At 42.4% G+C, this 21,600-nt stretch overlaps 1 protein-coding gene across 1 annotated transcript in view; it reads right to left on the bottom strand.

The window, feature by feature from the left end:
- Window positions 1-21,600, bottom strand: part of myo10 (myosin X) — a gene marked incomplete at its 5' end in the record, with an annotated part of 90,844 nt that overhangs the window by 49,163 nt on the left and 20,081 nt on the right. Inside the window, one exon of the mRNA XM_036131219.1 lies at window positions 12,173-12,360. Coding sequence (XP_035987112.1) covers window positions 12,173-12,360 — 188 coding nt within the window. The remainder of the gene's footprint in view (window positions 1-12,172; window positions 12,361-21,600) is intronic.

The raw sequence follows: 21,600 nt of genomic DNA, 5'->3' as shown, positions 1-21,600 counted from the left end.
ATTCCATTGGCAAATAGTCCAATTTACCTGCTCAAATCAAGGAAAAATTCTTATTCTTATTAAGTGCAGGGTTTTTCCTTGGACTGCGGAAGCTTTTCCTCACTTTTCTGTCCAGTTCTTCTACGTGACCACAGCAGCATTTTGTGCAGCGTGTCTCAAAAACAGGAAACTGGAGGACAATGGGAAACGTGGTTTTTAACTTTTGCACAGTGCTGTAAACCAGCAGAGATTAGCAATGCCTGCTGCAATGCTACATGCGCCAATTTGGGTCAAAGTCCTCACCTGTGTTATTGTAAGTAGTTTAGACTATTCTGACGCTGACTATTACTGCGGTCCTTAAATGCAACTCATTTAAAGGACTTCTGGCAGCCAAACAAGCTGGCCCAACATGGACACACACAGAGTAATATATCTAAAGAGCAGCCGGGCTTTGTGCCGGCCCCTGGACCTCCACAGGCCGTTGCCACCCAAGGTAGAAACCCCCCACAGGCAGGAAGGAGGGAGCCTTTAGACGAAGCAAAGAGCCTGTTGGACAAAGTGTCTGCACAGCTCTGGACCTCACCCAGACCTTTTGTGCAAACACAGAGCTGCAGGCTGTGTCGGAGCGAAAGACTTCCTGAGAACGGAGGAGAAACTGAGACGAGACGTGACCGAAAGCGAGAAAGCTTCTTTGGCGTGTCACTTGAGCGGCTGCTGTCCGCTTAAGGAATGAAAAGTGTTTCACGAGAAAACAGTGAAATGATCTTACTGAGCTAAAGCACCAGCTTGTTAGACAACAAAGAAGATTAAGATTAAGTTACGTCTTAAGGTGGACTTGCATGCACAGCCAAAGCCCGCTCTGCTCCTCTGCGGGAGGTGGGCTACATCCGCCCCTCTTTTTGGATTTAGGGAGTAACTTCCTGGCTGCTCGGGCGCAGACAACACAACACAAACAGAAGCTGTTTACCGACAGAGCCGTGCCCTGAGCAGTGGAAGTGGCCGGACCCCGGCCGGCTTCCTGTCCCACAACAAATTCAATTCACCACACAAAGAGCTTCGCAACAGGCCGTCTCTCACCTTACCGACCATTATTCACCCGTCACCAGCTTCCAGAGGAAACAGAGGCTTTTGGAAAATGACCTTTTCACAACCTTGTTTTGGTACATAGTTTGAATTAACTAAGAGATCTGACTTTTTGTGTCCATTTATTTAACTCTTAATAAATTAAGTAACATTACTCAACTGGTCCGCTTGTTCTGATGTCGGCCAATGTCAACATCAACACTTCACTCGCTCAATTTCTGAAGACAAACTGGTGTCAAAAAGAAACAACGCAGGATGTCTGGTCCAATAACTTTGCACGTAAATGTTTAAAGTAGCACGTAGTCGAGTGAAGGTGTGATTATTTTTGGAGAATTTTAAACATAAGCCATTTTTTTATTTTTTGTGGCATCAGTGACCTTCATTTGACCTGTTCCACGGCCACGCTGCCGCCACACTGCACCCCGTGAAGCTGTTTTCGTGTGAATGCTAAACTTCTAAGTGGACTGCGGGTTTTACTCAGGAACATTTCAGCAAAAAACATTTTGTACTTCATGCAAAAAGAGGACACCGTGTTTCCTCTAAATAAGAAGAGGTTTATGGGAGCTCCAATGTTTCATACCCGCTGGTGCTCCGCCCCAGCCTTCCTCCATTGGGGTCTTACGTTTTATACCTTTGCATTTTTTTTATGTTTATTATCAGACTCCTTTCTACATATGAAACGGCTGCAGCTCAACTTAGAGTGCTTCACACCCACCAATAGAGAGAAATAACAGCAAAATACATAAACTAGAGCAATTTGGAAGTCTGCAATACTGATGGAAACTTTATGTGAGCTAAGAGAAGAGAACCGGATGCAAATTAGCCGCAGAGACGGACTCCGAATACGAGACAGTTATGTTGTTATTGACATGAATTGACTTTGTAAATGACCTCTGAGTAACCTCTTGTAAAAAGTCAACTTACACGCTTGTTTTTTTATAAGGGGACTGCAAAAAAAAACATTATTTTTTAATTACTAGGTCAAACTGGTGTTAGAAAGCCACGGATGTCTGTTAAAATGCACCCTCCATCTCACGCTGCGCCTTGTTGGACGTATCTTTCTCGCATCGTAACCCCCCCCCCCCCCCCCCCTCCTTTGTTCTGATCCATTCCTTCCTTTAGTCACAGTTAACTTGTGACTCGGCCTCTCGGTGGAAACGAGGCAGAAAAGAATCCCAAGAGGAAAGCTTTCAGGCGTGTTTTCAGAGAGGTTTGCTGCTGGGCTTCTCTGACCCCACATGCCTGACTAATTAACCAGGATGGAGACTATTGCGTTGACCTCACGCTGCACCTCTGGGGTCAGGAGATCAGGGACAAAGTCTGAATCTGATGACTGTGCAGGTTAGCAGCCACACAGACCTGTACTCTTAAGGGATATTAAGTTAAAAGGTAACATTTCTATTTTATATGTTTAACAAGGCCGTTAGAAATAAAAGAAAACATCATGCTACATTATTCTGTCAGTGCACTTTTTAACAGGATATAAACAAAGCCTATTTCAGGAATTAATGGACCCTGCTGGGGTCCTGCTGTCTGTGTTTTCCAATAATTTGTAACAACGGACACATGGTGAGGAATTATCCCCTGTATGCATATCCTGAGTACATATGTCAGCGTAGATTTTATCATCCGTGGTAATCTTAAGAGCTTTTTTGCAAAGAGCTTTAGAAGAACTGGACTTATGTCTTTACACAGCGGGATTCCTTCTTTCTTCCTACAGCTGATTCATTTCCAAGAAAGAACCGGGACTGTTCCGGAGAACCGGGCCAATGCTCTGAACTTGGTTCTGCCAAATGTAAAACTTATAACAAGCACAGACAAAAAATAAATAAATCGAATTACATGCTACTCGTAAGGTGAGGCCAATAAATATCCCAACCAGTAATTTTTTAAACAGAAACTTTCCCTCTAATGAAAAATACAATATTTAAAACAATTTATTAAAGAACACATTAGAAAACAGCCTTGCTGCTTTTTCAGCGTAAAAGCAGAGCCTCTGATGAGCATGCCTTCTCCACGGTTGGTGAAGTTCCTGCTTCTCTGCGTTTAAACTGATCAGAGGACTGTTGTAATTCTTAAAAACTGAGAACAAAGAACTGCTAACAGTAAAAGACACTGAGATGCTCTAAGTAATCAGCTAGTGACTGGAACTGACCGACCAACCACGACTCAAAAACACATTATTTTTCTGACCGGCTGCATACCATACCGCAACACTCTTCAGTATGGAAGTCATTACTTAGTGAACAAGTGAGCAATTTTTAGCATCAATAAGGTGTTTAAAGATGAAGTCAAAGAAAATAATAATGGCGTAAGAAGATTTTTAAAAAGGAAACTAACGTTTTTACAGGGGTATGTCTGCTGTTACTTTAGGCTGTTCTTGTTGTCCCACCCAACTTCAAATCACATGTGGCAAAACAATGTGGGACTTGCTAACTATTGTGCTCACCAAACAGCCTAGCTAGCAAAACAAGCTAATAACAACGGATTTTTGCACATTTAAAAACAGGTTTTAGATTACAGTGTGTGGAGACTGCATTAAGAAGATATAGTCTGGCAAAATTGTAAATTAAAGGTGCATAGTGACAGTATTTGATTTATTTATTTATACGTCAGGAGCTCACTCTGGTTGCTTACAACGTTTTTAGCAAAGATTATCATGTCCTGCTGGTTTTATACTTTGTTTCTGCTCAGTTTGTTAGTAAATAAAGTCTGCCGTGTTTATTTAAAATATCAACGGCATGTCAGCACGGGTTAAACCACTGCAGGGGTTTTAACGCAGGGGACGGCATGCGCAGCAGGGGTTAAAACAAAGAAGTGGCTAACGGCTATTAGCATTTCCCAACAAAACAATGAAGAAAGGTCCAAGATCAAGTAAAAACAATTGTGCAAAAATATATGATTCCAAGAGGGAAAAGCCTGGAATGTCTCTGGGAATCCAGTCTGAACGTAGGTGTTCACTGAAGCAGACGCTAAACCTGCCGAGGCTCAGATGTGACGCAGAATTGACTGATATGAGTGAATGTTCTGATATGAGGCTCTTAAAGTTCCTGTAGATCTTTTTATTTAATTAATAACGTTGGTCTTTGATCACGCCGAGCTGCCGCTTTACTGGCATTCAGAGGGTCAGGCTCGGTCCGGTATTATCAAGTGATTATCAAGTGATAAATTAAGCAAACCAGCATTATGATAGTTTTGTGATACTGTCGCTAGATGGCGCCACGTCTGTTTATATCTGTGAATCGCGCCCGAGAGGAGATTTGTTTTTGGCTCAAAAAGGACCATCAAAGCACTAAGATGGAGGTTTGGTGTATATAACCTTATTTTATCATGAGCAAACACCTTTTGCGATTTTTATTTATAAGCATATTACCTGGCTTTATACCTTTAACATTTTATTGTAGCTATTGCTTTGTTATTTACTCCTGGCAGCCATATTGGATTTTTAGACCAGGTATGGTGACAGCCCTTTGAAGTCAGAATTAAAACTTTAATTATCATCCAGGATTATGTTTTTCAGTCCCAAGCATAAACAGAACGCAATATGCTAGCATACACACAGATGGCGCTAACATACTTAGCTAAACAGGAAAAACCCCCAGCAAGAAACACACAAAATAGAGCCAATGCAAAAAGTTGTAGCATTTTAATATACATGGATTTGCTTGTGACTTGAACAATTAAGTACTTGATTTCTCTTTACCAATTAACTTTTCATCAACTAGTCAGGGGAAGTTTAAGGACCGTATGAGACCAGGGGTTGTACAATCCTGGTGCCTTTAAAAAAGTCTTACTTGCCAATTAAGACACTAAATTTAATATTTATGGATGCAACCAGGGAGGTTTTGTCGAGTTTAAAATGCATTAATCAAAAATCTAACAGAAACCAGGGCAAAGTTGGCTCAGCTGTTGGATTTAAATGCTACAAACGTAACAGTACAAGGTGTTATAGGAGAAATATTACTTAATTCAAAATTATTAATTTGAATACCTTTTTCTCTTGGTCTAAAACCGAAGAGAAAGTAAATTGTTTCCGAACTGTTGTGCTGTTTAGAATTGGTAAAAAAAAAAAAAAACAATGATTAAGTCAAGCTTTTCTTCTGATGAGGAGGTCTGGTTTCCATTCCAGGAAAAGCTGTAGGAACACAGTCAATCCTACGAGAACACCCTAACAGACTGAAGGCGACCCGACACCCTGAGCCTAAATGAGCTGCTCCAACAGCCACCGCTGTCCTGGTTTCAATCTTTCAACCAGATGTTGGAATCTGGCTCCTGGGATTAGCCCCAATTCACCCACAAGAGCCCCAGGGAGGTGTAGGGGTAGTGTTGGGTGATGTGGTGTCTCACAGTTGGGGCTCCAGTTTGTCCTAAAGGTGCTGGGTCCGGAAAGAAAGTCAGAAGCCTCAGTCCAAAAAAACCCCAAAAAAACAATTAGGATCTTTTGCACCAAACAGGTGAAACTTCTCCTTCATCAAGGTGTTTTTTTGCCAAGAGCATAATGTCCACGTAAAGTTAAAGCATTTACTGCATTTACTACGTGTGCAGTTAAAGCATAAAGGGACATGCAAATAGATGACCTGCTGTTATAAAAAAATGTGTATTAAAATTCTGGATCTCCTGTTTCTAGCTTAATTAACTAGAAAAAACTTGCCTTAGCTGGTGAATTTTTGAAGGATTTCCAAGAAATTCTGCGTTGAGAATGGATTTTTGCTTAAGTGTGCCATAAAACCTCCCTAGGAATCATGCATTAAAACAACGTGGTTGGTTGCAGGCAGGTACCCGCATTAGAGAAAACGCAGAGTGGCATTCATGGGCTTTAATGAGCAGATGGTCTCATGGTAGAGCTGGTTTGGTCCTCCTCCTTCTCCTCTTCTTATTTCACATCAGCTCCTGTTTCACTGGCCTGGATCTGATTACCAACAATCCCTAAATCCGCAGAGAAGGCTTCCTGCCTCGGCTGAAAGTGCCAGCTTGCAGATTTATAGCTCCTCTTCCTCACACACGCCTAAAATAAAGGGATCCCTCTGTTTACGGGTGGGGGCCCTGGCATGTTCTGTGTTTTATGAGGGGGTCCACGGCGGGTTTTCCTGGCGAAACCCACCGCAGACATGATCATTGAGAACCTGTTCACGTTCTGGAGCAGCTGTGCTCCGTTCAAATGGAGGCAAAAACCACTTACAGACAGAAACTGTCAGAAAATAAAACCAGCAACATATTAAAATCCAGGGTTTGCACATACCATGTTAATGAAAACAAGGCAGCCATGTTCTCCAGAGTAAAAGCATCTTGATTAAGCAGATGTTTGATAAACTTTGCAGCTGTGATGTGAATTTTTTTAAAACAGTTACAATAAACACCTAGGAGTAAAGGTTATTCAGGAAGACCGCATCTTTATGCTCATTTATGTTAGACTGACAAAAACGGTAGATAAAACTGAGTCAACACCAGCATGGGCATCTAGAAATGCTAAGTGTTCTGTATTTATATCGCGCTTCATTTAGTCCTGAGGACCCCAGTAACTTAACACTAAAATCAGTCATTCACACCGTCATGGTGGTGAGCTGCGCTGGAGCCACAGCTGCCCTGGGGAAGACTGCGAAGCAAGGCTGGCGTAGAGTTGATGCCACCGGGTCGTCTGACCACCAGAGGGCACTGTGGCGCAGCAGGTAAGGCGGGTGAAGTGTCTTAGCCAAGGAGTGAGAGTTCAAACTCCCGCCATCCTGCGCTTCTTCGTGTCATTCATTAAACTGCAGGTTTAGTTATTTATCTATTTTGTTGTTCTTTTTTATTTTTAAAAAAATCCATCATCCATCCATCCATCTATCCATCCATCCATCCATCCATCCATCCATCCATCCATCCATCCATCTTCACAGCCAACTTCTAAGAGCTCCACTGCTGGCCTAACCATTGGTTATCTTCCATGGCCGTGATCGTTTGCTTCTCCTCCTTCCTGCTCTCTCTCCATCTTCTCTGTGAGTCACCAGGATCTCTGCACTTCCCTCTGGGTCGTTCCTGCATATTTTCACAGCTAAGCCAATTATGCTCTTCCTCCTGATTCTACTCTGTGCAAACCCAGGTCTGATCCAGATAACTAAGAACCCACAAGCCTGTACCTGGCCTGCTCTACTATCCAGGGATAACTCTTAACTTAATAACGCTTTTATTTAAATAACTATATTGAACTCTTCACTGTATCTCACTGATGGATGTTTAAATCTTTTTTTTTTTTGTAAATTACGTTGCTTCACGGTTAAAAAGCTGCTCACTAGCAGCCAGCTGCTGCGTGCATCACGGTTAAATCCTCAACAGGTCCAGTTCTGCTCACTCAGACGTCGGACCTCCTGGTCGGGCAGAAGCCCTCGGGCTTTTCTGAAGGTTTCTGCCCCGCCCTGTAATTATTCACACCTTCACACATCCATCATTCACAGATCAGTGGAAGCTCCAGCACCTCCCCTCTGCTTTCAATCCGAGTAACAAACCAGAACAAAGTTACTAAGTGTCTCAATCACTCTATGACTGTAACCACCAAGCAACCACCTATCAGGATTCAGTCAACACTTCTGGATCTCCACTTTTAGTCTGGCCAGATATTACAGCTATCTTTTGGTTCTGAAGGGACCCAAACTGAAAACAAAACCCAAACTGCATTGGGTCAGTTATGCAGATTGGTCAGCGGATCACTAGCAGGTTTTCTATTATTTATCTTTTTTCGGTTTCCTGAGCTGCTGCTGTGTTGCAGCCGGCCCTTTAAGATTTTGCTGGAGGGTAAAAACTACCAACCAGTTAACGGCTCTTCAATTAAGCCCACGTGTTTTAGGATGGCACACTCTGGGGGTCAAAAGGCAAATGAACACAGATATACACTATTTTACATTTACTATGCAATTCAAAACACCTTTTTTATTATTATCTTAGCTTTTTTGTAACAAAAGTCAAGTTTATTTGTAGCACATTTTAGCAGCAAGTTTCTGCTGATTTACAGTTTTCTGGAAGTTTGTTCCAGATTTGTGGAACATAGGAACTAAATGCTGCTTCTCCACGTTTTACTTTTTACTTTAAAAAACTAATTTATGTATCATATACATATATATTCTAAAGCATCCATGCAATACGCATGCATTCAAATATTAGAGATTAACTCTATTCACAGCACTAATGAGAAAACTTACCTCTGATTTTAAAACACATTGTATGAAATTGAGAGCAAAAACTTTACAGAAAAAAATCTCAATCTCTTACCCAGGAAATGATGCTATAAATGCTTAATAAAGCTGTTTTGTATTATTGGTAATTTATAAATAATTGCATCCAGAGGGTTTGCCTTTTGGCTGTAGCGTTCTCCGGGGCTTTATCTTTGTCTCACTTTGGTTTATTTATTTAAACTTTTGAATGTTTTTTAACATTATGGTATGGTATGGTTGCCTATTTAGCAACTTAAAAGCGTTGAACTGTAATAAAAAAAGCATGAAACATCTGAATATGCACCATTGTAAAAACATGTTACATGTCCAAGGAGTCGGATTGAAAGGGTGATCAGGAAGTTTTACAGCGGGGCTTGGAAAGCTCCGGGTGTCATTTACTCTATTTTAACAGAGAGTAAACCACCAGGTTGTGTTTTAGCTGAAACTACAGGAAAAGGTCACGGCTGTGGTCTGTGGTTTATCCCCTCTGGCCGGCATCACTGCTGCTGCTGTCATGGAAAAAAACAAAACAACCCCAAAAAAAACCCAACTAAACTCCTTATTCTCTTTCTCCTTAAGTCACCGGTTCGGTGGCGCTTTACTTTCAGAAACTTCAGGCCTCCATGAGTCCAAAATGTGCTGAGCCTGTAGGAAATGACGCTTTTTTTTGTCTTTTGCCTGAAAAGCAGCAGCTTTGTTGCAGCGGTAAAAGTCAGAGGAATCTGTGGGACGTGAAGGAACACAAAGCAGATCTGCTGCAGGGAAACGTCTCTGCATGGAGAAACGCAGCATTGTGTGGCAGCGGGACATGTTTGTGTTTACGCCTCGTTCTGCTGCGCCGCAGCACACAGTCTTCCCACTGACCGACATCCTGCCACACAAAAGGTCCCTTTTTGGTCCCTTAACAGAAGGACGGAGGCAAATCAGACCAGCAGGCGACCGAGGGGACATAACGCTTTTATAACGTCTCAATCGCAGCGACACGCTGGGCAGAAATTCTATTGGCTTGAATGGTTATCGGCTTAAAGATGGTCATTAAACCATAGGGGTGAGCGCACACCGGAAACAATCCAAGAGGAATGTAACGGTGGGTCTAAACCATCTCCAACATCCTCTCTGAATCCCTGGCATCACTGTCGCGGAATTCTGTCATTTCATTTTCAGCTCTCCTGCCAATTTTAACAGGTTAAATTATTTCCACTAAAATAATCTTTTATTCAATGCTTAAAGCTCTTCATTTCCCAGAGACCCCTAACAAGGTACACCTGGTCTGGCGTTCTGTTAGCTGTGACATCATCAGGGGAGGCAGATCATCCACTATTACCATCTAACGTAGAAAGTACTCCTGGATCAATGTGAGCTTCTGTGCTTTCTGTGTCTCTGCTCTGTCTTCTCTAAGCCCCAGTGGGTGGAGGCAGATGAGTGTTCACACTGAGCCTGGTTCTGGTTCTGCTGGAGGTTCTCCTCCCTGTTAAAGGGGAGTTTTCCTCTCCACTGTCGCTTCATGCATGCTCAGTATGAGGGATTGCTGCAAAGCCATCAACAATGCAGACGACTGTCCACTGTGGCTCTACGCTCTTTCAGGAGGAGTGAATGCTGCTTGGAGAGACTTGATGCAACCTGCTGGGTTTCCTTAGAGAGGAAACTTTCTCACCAACCTGGAAGATCTGATTTTATTTGACTTTGGAAAGAGCCTTGAGATGACGTGTGTTGTGAATTGGCGCTATATAAAAACAATTTAATTGTATTGAGTTCCTGCCTGCAGAACGTCGTCTGCACCAGCCGGGCTCTTACCCTTGTCCTGAACACATCTTCCCTGTCTGATGACAGTCAAACTGCTTAATAACATTAAAAACGTACGTGGGACGTTCATAATGTTCCCACAAAAGACAAAAAACAAACAAGAATTGTTCTGATCTTATGCAGTCACACCTTTTAACCTTCTGTTTGCAAAATCTGAAAGTCATTGTATTTATTGGTCTTTAAGGGCCCTATCAGAGGCGCCATTTCTAGAGATGACAACATGCTTTGATTTTTTTTTTTATCTTTGTGTGTCATTAGAGAATTTGTTACAAAGACAACCAACTTTACATTGAAGCAAAATCTGTTTAGGTCGACTCTAAATGGGCGTCATGCGTCTAATTATCCCCAGAGCCAATCAAACGGTCGACTTTAAAGCAGCGGCAGCTAATTGTCAGAAAACTGCGGGATTCTCGCCTCGAAGCAAAAGCCTCACCATCACACCGAACATCTCCAGTGCTTCAGTTTCAGCCTGCAGCGACCCAGAGGGAGCAGGTTTTACAGCGCTGCCAACAACAGGGCTCACCCGCCTAAACAAGCTAAATAAATCATCTGTACTTAGCCACGGTGGGCTGCAGCGGACACACTGACTCCCACCCTCCCTCGCAGGAGACGCCGGATTGCCCGGCCCGAGGCTGTTTGGTGGAACAGTTTCATATAATCACAAGTATTTGGAGACAATTACAGCAGTTTGCAGTTTCTGCTGAACGTCAGCGTAGAGGAGACCACACAGCTACGACTGCAAAAGGCTCATTTTTCACCACCAGCATTAGCCTTAAAGTATTAGCTTTAGATGCACTCTGTGAGGTCATGTTGAGAGAAACTAAAAAAACTGTTAAAACCCTGCATCCTCCTGCTGTTTTAACAGTTTTATTGTAAATTAGCTAATTAAACAATCCAATAAAAGGTTAGGTGTTTGCAGCTTTTGCTTTTTTTGATGTTATACAGTTTGCATCTTTAACACTGCAAAAACGGATCTAAAAACACCTGGAGCTTTCTGAGCCTCGCTGTAAAACTTCCTGATCACCCTTTCAATCCGACTCCTTGGACATGTAACATGTTTTTACTATGGTGCATATTCAGATGTTTCATGCATGCTTTTTATTAAAGTTCAACACTTTTAAGTTTCTAAATAGGCAAAGTTTCTGTTTTCAAAACATTTGTAAAATGTTCTTAAAGTTAGTCTATTCATCCATGATTTGAGCCAGTAAATAAGATTATCTGCCAATGGTATCTTTGCTCCTAAAATAAGATAATTAGACATCCTACACTTGAAATAAGATGATGGAGATGAGTTGTTCCAATTTTAAGTGGAAAAATCTTATTCTATTGGCAAATCATCTTATTTACCTGCTCAAATCAAGGACAAATGCACTCATTTAAAGAAAATCTTACTTATTTTTAGTTCTGTTTCTGCAGTGAAACTCTGCACATTTGGTCAAAATATATATATATTTAAATCTCTCAAATGAGTGAAACTCCAAATTAGCGGCTGATACAGCAAGTAAGATTCTGACCAAGGGAATAAGGGCGGATAACGTGTGAGTGACAACAGCTACCTTAAAGGCAAAAACCCTTTCAGAAGTCTTCAGATAAAAAACAAAAACATTCCAGCAACTATTAAGAAAACTTTGTGCATCATAACTTTAATATAAAAGCATCATCTTATCTATCTGGGCTAAATCGGGACACGAATCTCAGCGTGTGTCAGAGTATTTACATAAGCAAGGTGGGTGAAAACAATGAAGCGAAGGAGATGAAAGTTAGCGAGGTAAAAGGGGGAAATACGCGAGGAAGCGAAGCAGAGGGCAGGAGGTGGAAAGAAATGTAGGAAGTGTGATCTTTTTGTGGCACGCTGTGATCAGATCGTCTGAGGTGAAGCCAAAGAGCTCAGGAGACGCCATCAAAGTGTTGGCACCGAGTTAAAAGACAATTAAATAAGGGCGACCGGAGCATCCTCTGACCAGCCAGGAACAGGAATCCTGAATGCAAATGAGGCCAAATATAGAAAAATATGAAAGTACAGTCCTTTCCTTTGTTTTTGGAAGTTCTGCTCCCTGCTGGTCGAGACCTGCTCCTGCTTGGGTGCGTAAGAAGCCGGCGGTGTGAAAGAGCGGGTCACCCACCTGATCAGGACGCACTGGTTCTGCAGCCTCTTCCACAGCGAGCGGTAGCAGTCGTTGGCCACGGCGAAGATGTGTGGAGAAATCTCGCCGAGGCGGTGGCGGCTGTACAGCTCCACGGCCGGCCGCTCGTACAGGCCGGGCAGCGGCTGGTAGGGGTTGACCGCCGCCAGGATGGAGCCGATGTAGGTCTGGGGAAACCGAGGGGAACAGTCAGGGTGGGAGAGCTGCTACCAGCTGACGACGAATGGAAATCATGGAATACAAAACTTATTTTTAAAAAAAAAAAACGTGTTTTTGTCTGTGTGAAGGTGAAGGCTCCACATCATCCAGCTGTGTTCAGCCTATAAACGCTCTCCCAAAGCATCAGAACATACAACACAGGAACGCTTTCAGAAGTTCTGCAGATAGTCGGAGCAACCTGACGTGCAGAGGCATTTAACCTTCTGCTTTTCTTTTCCCCTTAACCCCCCCCCGCATCACTGCAAAGACAGAACTAAAAATAACTAAAATGTTCATGAAATGAGTGTATTTGAGCAGGTAAATAAGATGATCTGCCAATGGAATAAGATTCATGCACTTAAAATAGGAACAACCCATCTGTATCATCTTATTTCAAGTGCAGTATATCTAATTATTTTATTTTAGGGCTCAAAATACTCGTTCCATTGGCAGATAATCTTATTTACCTGCTAAAATCCAGGACAAATGCACTAATTTCACTTTTTTTTGCCTATTCTTAGTTCTGTTTTTGCAGTGAGCGTGCCGTTTGTTCCAACCCGGCGGCCCGTTTCAGAGTTCAAAGCAAAACAAACCAAGCTGCTGAAATAGAAGCTTGTGCAGCCAAAATATGTCTTGGCTGCAGCGTCGCTGCTGCGGTGGTGACTAACGCATGAAGAGACGGAGGAGTGGAAAAAAAAACAAAAGCCAGCAGAACTGCATGCATCTGGGAGAAAGAGGCCGGATAATCCTGGCGCTGTTCTGAAGCGCTGCGACAGCAGAACCAACAGAGCTAAACGCGTCTGCTGTGTGAAGGTGTTGAATGTTTTTGGGAGAACGTTAATGGAAGAACGACGTCACGAAGGCCAGGGGAACAGCATTCAGGGGACATTTGGTCATCATGACCAGCGTTAGCTCTGAGCTTCATAAATCTGGGCTTAATGGAAGAGTGTTAAGAAATGACACATCAAACATTGCGGTCTGGTCAGATGAGAGCCACATTAAACTGTTTCCATACGTGCAAAAGGCCAGACGCTGCAGAATACGACCACCAAGAACGCTGATGGCAGCGTCATGCCATGGGGAGGCTTTTTAAAGAAGGCCATGCCAATGTACGGAGGTGAACACAGGGCAGTAATGTCAGAAAACCTGTGGAAGAAGGTAAGAAGGTGCTCCGATCAGATGAGACCAAAATGGAGCTTATAGGCCGGTAGACAAAATATGGCTGGAAACTACATTCTGACTGAGCTAGAGCTGTTTTATGAAGAGAAATGTGCAAATATGTCAGCATCTGGGTGTGCAAAGCTGGTAGAGAGATGCCCAAGAAGTGCAGCTGCAATTAGAGCAACAGGTGGTTCTACAATCAGGAGCAGAACACAAAGTCCTGCCGCACTTTTCAGTTCAGGTTTTGCAAAACCACGTTGGTTAATCACCTAAAGTTTCATAAAATACATTCAGATTTGAGGTTGTAACGTGACAAAAAAGTGGATAAACCAGTGTTTATCTCTAAACGTGATGAAACCATGGCAACTGACCTTAGAAAACAGTAAAATTAAACCTAGCTTCAACAACAGTCCTCATTTGTACTATATTTTTTCCAGAATATTCAGATAAAAATGCAACAGCATAAATTCATATTCAGACCCAAAGGAAATTACTCTTGGGAGCATTTTTGTCCTTAGCTTTATTTCTTTTTCTTTTAAAAAATCTGGTTAATTTGATTGGCTGTGCTGCAGCTCACGCACATATACGTACAGAGAGGGGAAAGAGAGAGACGGTCTGCATTTGTAGATAAAATGAGTGAAATGAATTAATGGTGCATGGTTGTTAAATCATAGATGTCTTAAGCTTTAGATTTTGGGTAAAATATCAAGTCCAATTCAAGTCATTAGTGTTAACGTCCAAGTCAGGTCTCTGACCACTCGTTCAGGTCAAGTCTAAAGTCATCAGATCAGTGGCTGGAGTCCCCGCCTCTGTTATTTGCTCCCAAACCACCCCAGCTGACTCCGTCTGATGTGGAGGAGACGGGAATCACGTCCAAGCTCAGCCGGGAGGACAGAACTCCTCACTCCATCTCTGAAGCTGCATGTGGCGACCGCCCAAAGACAACCCCAGCAGTTTGGATCCAGGACTCCTCTGGCCCTCACCCAGGACTCCTGACCATAGACGAGGGTCAGCCTTTTCTCTACGACAGACCAGAGGTCCATCCTCATCAGCGACCCATGGCCTCCTCCACCTCCGAGCCCGAAAGCCAGAGAAACCACTCATCAAACTCGCTTACAGAAGACTGCTAAACCAGGAGCTGCCAGGAGGTCCACCAATGCGGCACATATCAGAGCGTTTCTTCCTCCTGAAGCCCTACGCAGTAATTATGTGAACCAGACTCAAACTAGCAGAGACATCTGATAGTTTCTAACTAAAGGAGAGCAACAACAAACCTCCACGGCCTTCTGGACCGGCATTTCAGGTTCTCAACCCCCAGAAGAGCAACATTTGGACAAGACCCTGTTATTTTGTTTGTGCACAGAGGACTGAAAGTGGAGATCTGATTAGAGCGGTGAGTGCACACTGTTCCCATGACAACATATTAAGGCCCGGAGAGCCTGTAGCCTCAAGGAGGAGGAGAAAAGCATTAAGACGGAAGAGCAGGTGGGACGTTCTGATCTGCAGAACATCTTTATTCTCTGAGGTTCTACAGCCAGTGATGCTGTTACTCTACATATCTGGAAACTAAAGTTTATTTTCCCCCACTATCCAAGGTGATTATTTATATCTCATTGCCTCAGTTGGAGTTTATTGTGTCAGAGCAGACGTTTTATCTCACATTACACAGATTATAGCAACACAACAGACTCAGGCTACCGACCGTAAGATCGAGCTGCTGTCACGGTTTCAGGGAGTGGACTGATTTTATTTTGTTGTTTTTTGTTGGGACACATTTACAGGAGAAAATAAGAGCCAACTGGAAACGCTTGTAGGTTTTCTCATGACAGAAAACAGTAGCTTCTGTCTGAATGAGGCTGATTTTCCAAAAGGCCAATTATTGACACGAACACAGACTAAACTCTGCAGAGCATGATGTCTTATTGGTGGAAACATCAGCAGCAGCTGGAGAAACCTCAGAGCAGAGCGGCATGAATACGGCGGCAGTAGCAGCTCAAACTATTTCTCCTAAAACAGAAAAGCAGTTTTTTATGACTGCTGTGTTTCAATTTAAATGTGGCAGATAAACATTTACTCGTCTTGTTTCCAGTCAAGAACAGTCAGGAGGGATGAGCGCAGCAAACTGAGAAGCTGATCTATATTCTGCTTGTCTAGGTTATTCTTAATTTCAGTGCCTGGCTGTAAGAAGATCGCTGCTAAATACTAACATGAAGATGGATAAATGCTGAGTCTGGTGGCTCGTTCCTAAAGCCTGGCCTCTTAACCCGAACATATGATTTATTATATATTAAACCATGACCTCTGGCATCGGTCTAATGACTGAAGGATATTTTTTTTGTAAAAAACCTTCCAGAGTAAATAGATCCTGGGATTGTCTACGATGCAGATTCTATCCATTGCCGTTCTACACATTCTACACCAACTGCATCAGGTTTATTTTCTTCTTTCCTTTGGTTTCATAAACTAACCTTCCTGTAGCAGGCGCACATTTTACCAGAGTATTGTTTGCATTTACGTTTTATTACAAACACAGCTTAAGAGTTTTGGCATGAAGGCCGAGCGTACTTCAAGTCGAAAGTACATAAATGTCCGTTGTACTTGACAGAAGAGAGCAAAATTATACAAACTGGTGAAAAATATTCTTTGTTTTTTGGTTTTCAATAGTGGTTGTGAGGAGGTGAAGTGCTGTACATACAGTTTTTCTTAAAAAAAACTGACTATTATACACAGTATAAGTAAACTGTGATCACATTTATGGTGTAAAACAACATAAAAGTTACACGTTTTGATATTTCATCCCCACATGACTACATGCACTGCAAAAAGTGAACTAAAAGTGAGTAAAATTATCTTGAAATGAGTGCATTTGTCCTTGATTTGAGCAGCAAGTTTAAACGATTTGCCAATAGAATAAGATTTTTGCACTTCAAATAGGAACAGCTCATCTCCATCGTCTTATTTTAAGCGCATTATATCTAATTATCTTATTTTAGGGGTCAAACTACCAGTTCCATTGGCAGATAGTCTTATCTAGCTGCTCAAATCAAGGACAAATACATTCATTTCAAGAACATTTTGCTTACTTTTAGTTCCCTTTTTGCAGTGTGTCCACATTAATGATTAATTTCATCGATGTCACATTCCTGGTTTGTTATAAATAAGGAAAGAAAAAAAACATGGTCATGTGAAACTTGACGTTGTCTAAAACCTGCTTCTGAACTGTGTTTCTCCTTTGCTGCCTTATGTAAATGTGGTTATCAGTGAGGCTATCGCTATGAGCTAACGCTGCTGTAGTGTGAAGTAATCAGATAAGGATGAATGTAAACACATCTGCTGATCGCTTTATTCCTTTCCCAGTAAATAAAGAAAAAACACTTTAAATAATAAAGCCTTAACAGTGACTAAAACCACAGATCAGTATAACGTATGTCTTTATTTCCTGCTTATTAAAATAAAGCTGTTTCTATCTTAATATTAGGCCAGCGTGTCTGCTTTGAATCCATTTTCAGCGGCGACCCTCTGAGAGCGAACACCTGACTCCACTGACGGACTAACCCACTTTCAGCCCAGATGCAAATCCACTGGAACGGCAGTTGAGCTGAGATTATTTACATGACAAATATTGGGCCCAGACCTTCTTCTCAGCGCGTGGACAGGGAGGAGGGGGAGGGGGGGGGGGGCTGGATGTTTAATAGGGACGCAGAGCGTAGCATCATCTGGCAGCTGTCAGACAGAGCGGTATGCAAAGCCAGCCAGGCGGCTCAGGTTAAAGGCAGGAAGCAGAGACACCTGTCCTCTGCAGGAAGTACAATAAGGCCGGTCCCTACAGAGGCAGGAACATCCCACAGATACCTTTCTTTCCAATTACTGATAAGCAGTAATAAGCAGTAACCACCTTTAACTTAATTTTGCAACAGTTGCCAAAATAGCTTTTGCAAGAAGTGCGACTTGCAGTCCTCATCACTCGTGTTTGCATGCGTTATCTGGACTGCATTCAGCCTGAATCAGTTTCACAGCGCCGGCCGTGCTCACAATGGCTGAAATGATAAGAGCTCCACATTTAAATATGTTTTGTTTGTAAAATAACACCTGAGTGCAGGTAGGACTAGATCATGCTTCATTTACCCACAGAAGTACAGGAAGAGGCGGCCATTTTTACAAAGCACTCCTCACGCTGCTTCCGCTTCACACCTACTCCCCGCCTCGGCTGTGGGGGCCTCCCTGAGAGGTCAGAGCCCACAGGCTATCATCTCACACTGGGATGACCAGAAGGAAGCTCAGGCCAGACTGGAAAGTGGCTTCTGAAACTTAACGCCATCAGTGGCCTTAAGAAAAGCTGAAATCAACATGTTTTCTATTTTATTATCTTGCTCTTTCATTTACTGACAAAAAGCATTGTTGTAGTTTTAGCGAGAGAGAAAAACTTTAAACATTTAGTAAAACACGAGATTTAGGTGACAGTCTGACTGTCTCCACGATGCAGATTTAATTCAGTATGAAAATGAAAACTGCAGGACGGCTAGTTTACCAAACCGTGGCCCTGATCTACCAAGACTAGATTAATCTGGACTGATATGTTAATCATACGGACTCCAGCATGAATCTTACTGATTAGTTAACTCTGGTTTTCTGTCAATGCATCGCACTGTGTTGAACCCTTAGGTCAGTCAGAGACGGTGTCTATAGCCTTTGTTGCACATTGATTGCAGTAATAAAATGTATTTGAATGTTGCAGAAAAATGTCAAACATATTGTGTTGCTGTAACTGTATTGATGATCCGTGTTGCTTTTAGAAGCTGCACCTACAGGAAAATAATTTCAGGAAAGTCATGTTTGCTTCAACTTTGTCCCTAAAGCGACTATATTCACACAGGACACAGAGAAACTGCCCGCGTACATAAAAGGCCTTTGATTAAAGTTGATTTCAAGGTGATGGTGAAGGTGATTTAAGGTAAAGTTGACTTTAACATGATGGATTACGAGCATTTGGACTCCCCGTGTTGGCCCGTCTTGGTAACGGCTACTCTGAAAGGCTCCTGGCTCACAGCTAATTGAATACAACTTTCATTCTCGCCGCCCAAAGACTCCATGAACTCAGCCAGACGACTCAGATGAAACATTTTAAACTTTGTCTTGACTGTAGAGACGCAGCTTTAAGCGGATAAAGTCACACTTCAGCAACTTTCCAGCCCCAGAAATGCCAGCTTGGAACTTTTACGTCTTTGTATTTTCACGTCTGAACATGGAGAGAAAAACAAAACCTTTCACCTGCAAATGAACCTAAAGCAGAAAACATTTCCCTGTAACGCGTGTACGTGGGGAACCCGATATTCCAGCGAGCACAGAAGAGGGTTATTTCAATCTGAAAGAACAATGACAGGTGAGACAGGCAGGTTTGACTAGAAGCCGCTGAAGTGTTCCCAGCGTGAGCGGAGCAAGACACAGAAGTCCCAGGAGGAACTTCAACCACACAAACACTAGTCAACAAACGAGCGAGGGCGAGAGCAGGTCCAAGGGATGAAACAGGCAGAGCGACGTAAGAACACTGGGGAACATTACATGCAGACGTTCTGGCAGAGAGTGGGTGGACGAGGCGGGTAGATATAGGGAGAGTGACTGGTGGAGGCAGCAGGTGGAGCTGAATAAGGTGAAAGGTCGCTGGGACTGAGGACTATGGGATGGGAATGGAAAGTCCAGACAGTCCAAAAACAAACCAACAAAAACACAACACGCCATTCCTGTTTTTGAAGAACTTTTTGCACATTTTCCCCCTAAAAATGTCTCACAACGTAGTTTTACGCTTGTCATTATGCAAACAATTAAACTGTGAGTTTTATCATATCCAACTTTTTAATACAAATAGCATTTTGTACATTTAGATCCTGCTCTCCACAATCTCCATTGTCTACAGTGATGAGGTATTCTATATTTGTTCTTGGAAGTCTTGATTTGATCATTTCCAAGTTGAACTCCTAAAACTGGAAGTCACCGAAATGACAATTCTGACCTGGACCATAATCCAATATGGCTGCACTGAAAACCTAATGGTAGCTGCAAGTAAATCACTTTAATTTTAGTTCTTATGACTTGTATCTCAATAAATCTGTTGGCAATCAGTGTACTGCAAAAAAAAACTCCCCTGACAAATGTGTTGCTGCAGTATTTTAATCCACAAATCGAGACCGAGCAGAATTTTATCATTTTGCATTGCTACGCGGCAAAAAGGGAACTAAAAGTAGGTAAAATATTCTTGAAATTAGTATATTTTCCTTGATTTGAGCAGCTAAATATGACTATTTGCCAATGGAATAAGTATTTTTACCCCTAAAGTAAGATAATTAGATATACTGCACTTGAAATAGGATGATAGAGATGAATTGTTCTTATTTTAAGTGCTGGAATCTTATTCCATTGGCAAATAGTCTTATATTAATATATACTAATCATCTTAGTCCAGTTATATGGTTTTAAAAAAAATGCAGCACCCAAAAATGGGCTTTAAAGAAGCGGACGGTGCTGCCAGAAACTCTTTATTACAAGCATAATCCCATGACTACAGTACATGACAGCAGGGTTGGTCCACCACAGGCTAATGTTCTGGGAAACAGCTTTTTCCCCCTTTTCTGTAAGGCCAAAACAATAAAACACACACAGGAGCCAGAAACATGGCAATTCACTAAACTGTCAACATAAATATCTTTGACACTCTTAAAAATAAAAAGCTAAATAAGGACAAATTTAGAGTCCCGGGGTTGTACCTTGAGGCTGAAGCTCTTCATTAGTAGTTTTATAACCTTATATTATACCTATCATGGTCAGCAGGGCATGAATTGAAAAGTTCTCATCCCATTTTTTCCAGTTTGTCAAAGTTGGTGCGGTCGCTGGCATTTAATACAACGTTTTATTGAGAAAAGTGTCGAACTCTCTCCTGTTTTATGTCGTCTTCAGTTCAACGGCTACGCTGATGAATGGAGACACGCGGTGGATCCGATCCAGAGAGGAACGGGCTTCGCTCCTGGCATCGCATCAACTGAAGCGACCGAAGAGCGACGTTGTGTTTACGGAGAGGCGTCAGTCGCTGCTGACGGTGGAGGGAGGCACGAAGGCCGTCAGATCAGATTCATTAAAAAAAAAATAAGATCTCCCTGAGCCGGATAAATTCACCGAGGGGGAAATGAAGACCAGATGGAGGAGGGAAGAAAGACAAGAGGGAGCAGGACTGGAAAACCTGACTGTGGTGGGAGGTGGGAGGTGGGAGGTGGGGGGGGGGGGGGGGGGGGGTGCAGAAGGAATACGGTGCTGTTACGCCACTACAGAAATTCCTGCACATTTGTTACACTTGGCAGTTACAGCGATCTCAATGCGTAACTGTTTGGGTTTAATATCGCTGCTGATGGGCAGGTTGCTGCAAAAACGGATCTAAAAATAATTAAAATGTTCTTAAAGTTAGAGTATTTATCCTTGATTTGAGAAGGTAAATAAGATAATCTGCCAATGGAATGTTTATTTTGAACCCCTAAAATAAGATAATTAGACATCCAGCACTTGAATGAAGATGATTGAGATGAATTGTTCCTATTTTAAGAGCAAAAATCTTATTCCATTAGCAAATCATCTTATTTACCTGCTTAAATCAAGGACATATACACTACTTTTAAAGAACATTTTTAATTATTTCTAGTTCTCTTTTTGCAGTGCAGGACAAATTAAGGGTTAATCCATCAAAGCAACACACCACAGCGACCCCCTCCCCCGTTTTTTTTTTTTTTTTTACAGGTTTTCAGACAACGTTAAACCTTCAACAGCTCATAAAGCGTGGGAAGTTTTGCTTCAGGCGAAATCATAAACTGCAACACGTTAAAATTCAGTTTTTTGTTTTCAAAGCGGACCGCCACAGTGACTTTACGGCTGAGAAAGCGACGCGCCGCTGGAAACTCAGATCGAACTGTGGTTTCGTCACACGGGCGGCTTCTCAGATGAGACCCAAAGTTCAGCGACCCAGAAAGACGACACACAGAAAGTAAAACTAAGCTTTAATGTCACGGAGC

Source organism: Fundulus heteroclitus, unplaced genomic scaffold (assembly GCF_011125445.2).
Source record: "Fundulus heteroclitus isolate FHET01 unplaced genomic scaffold, MU-UCD_Fhet_4.1 scaffold_42, whole genome shotgun sequence".
Taxonomy (NCBI): domain Eukaryota; kingdom Metazoa; phylum Chordata; class Actinopteri; order Cyprinodontiformes; family Fundulidae; genus Fundulus; species Fundulus heteroclitus.
The sequence above is the reverse complement of the archived record's forward strand: the minus strand, read 5'-3'. Positions and strand labels throughout refer to the sequence as shown.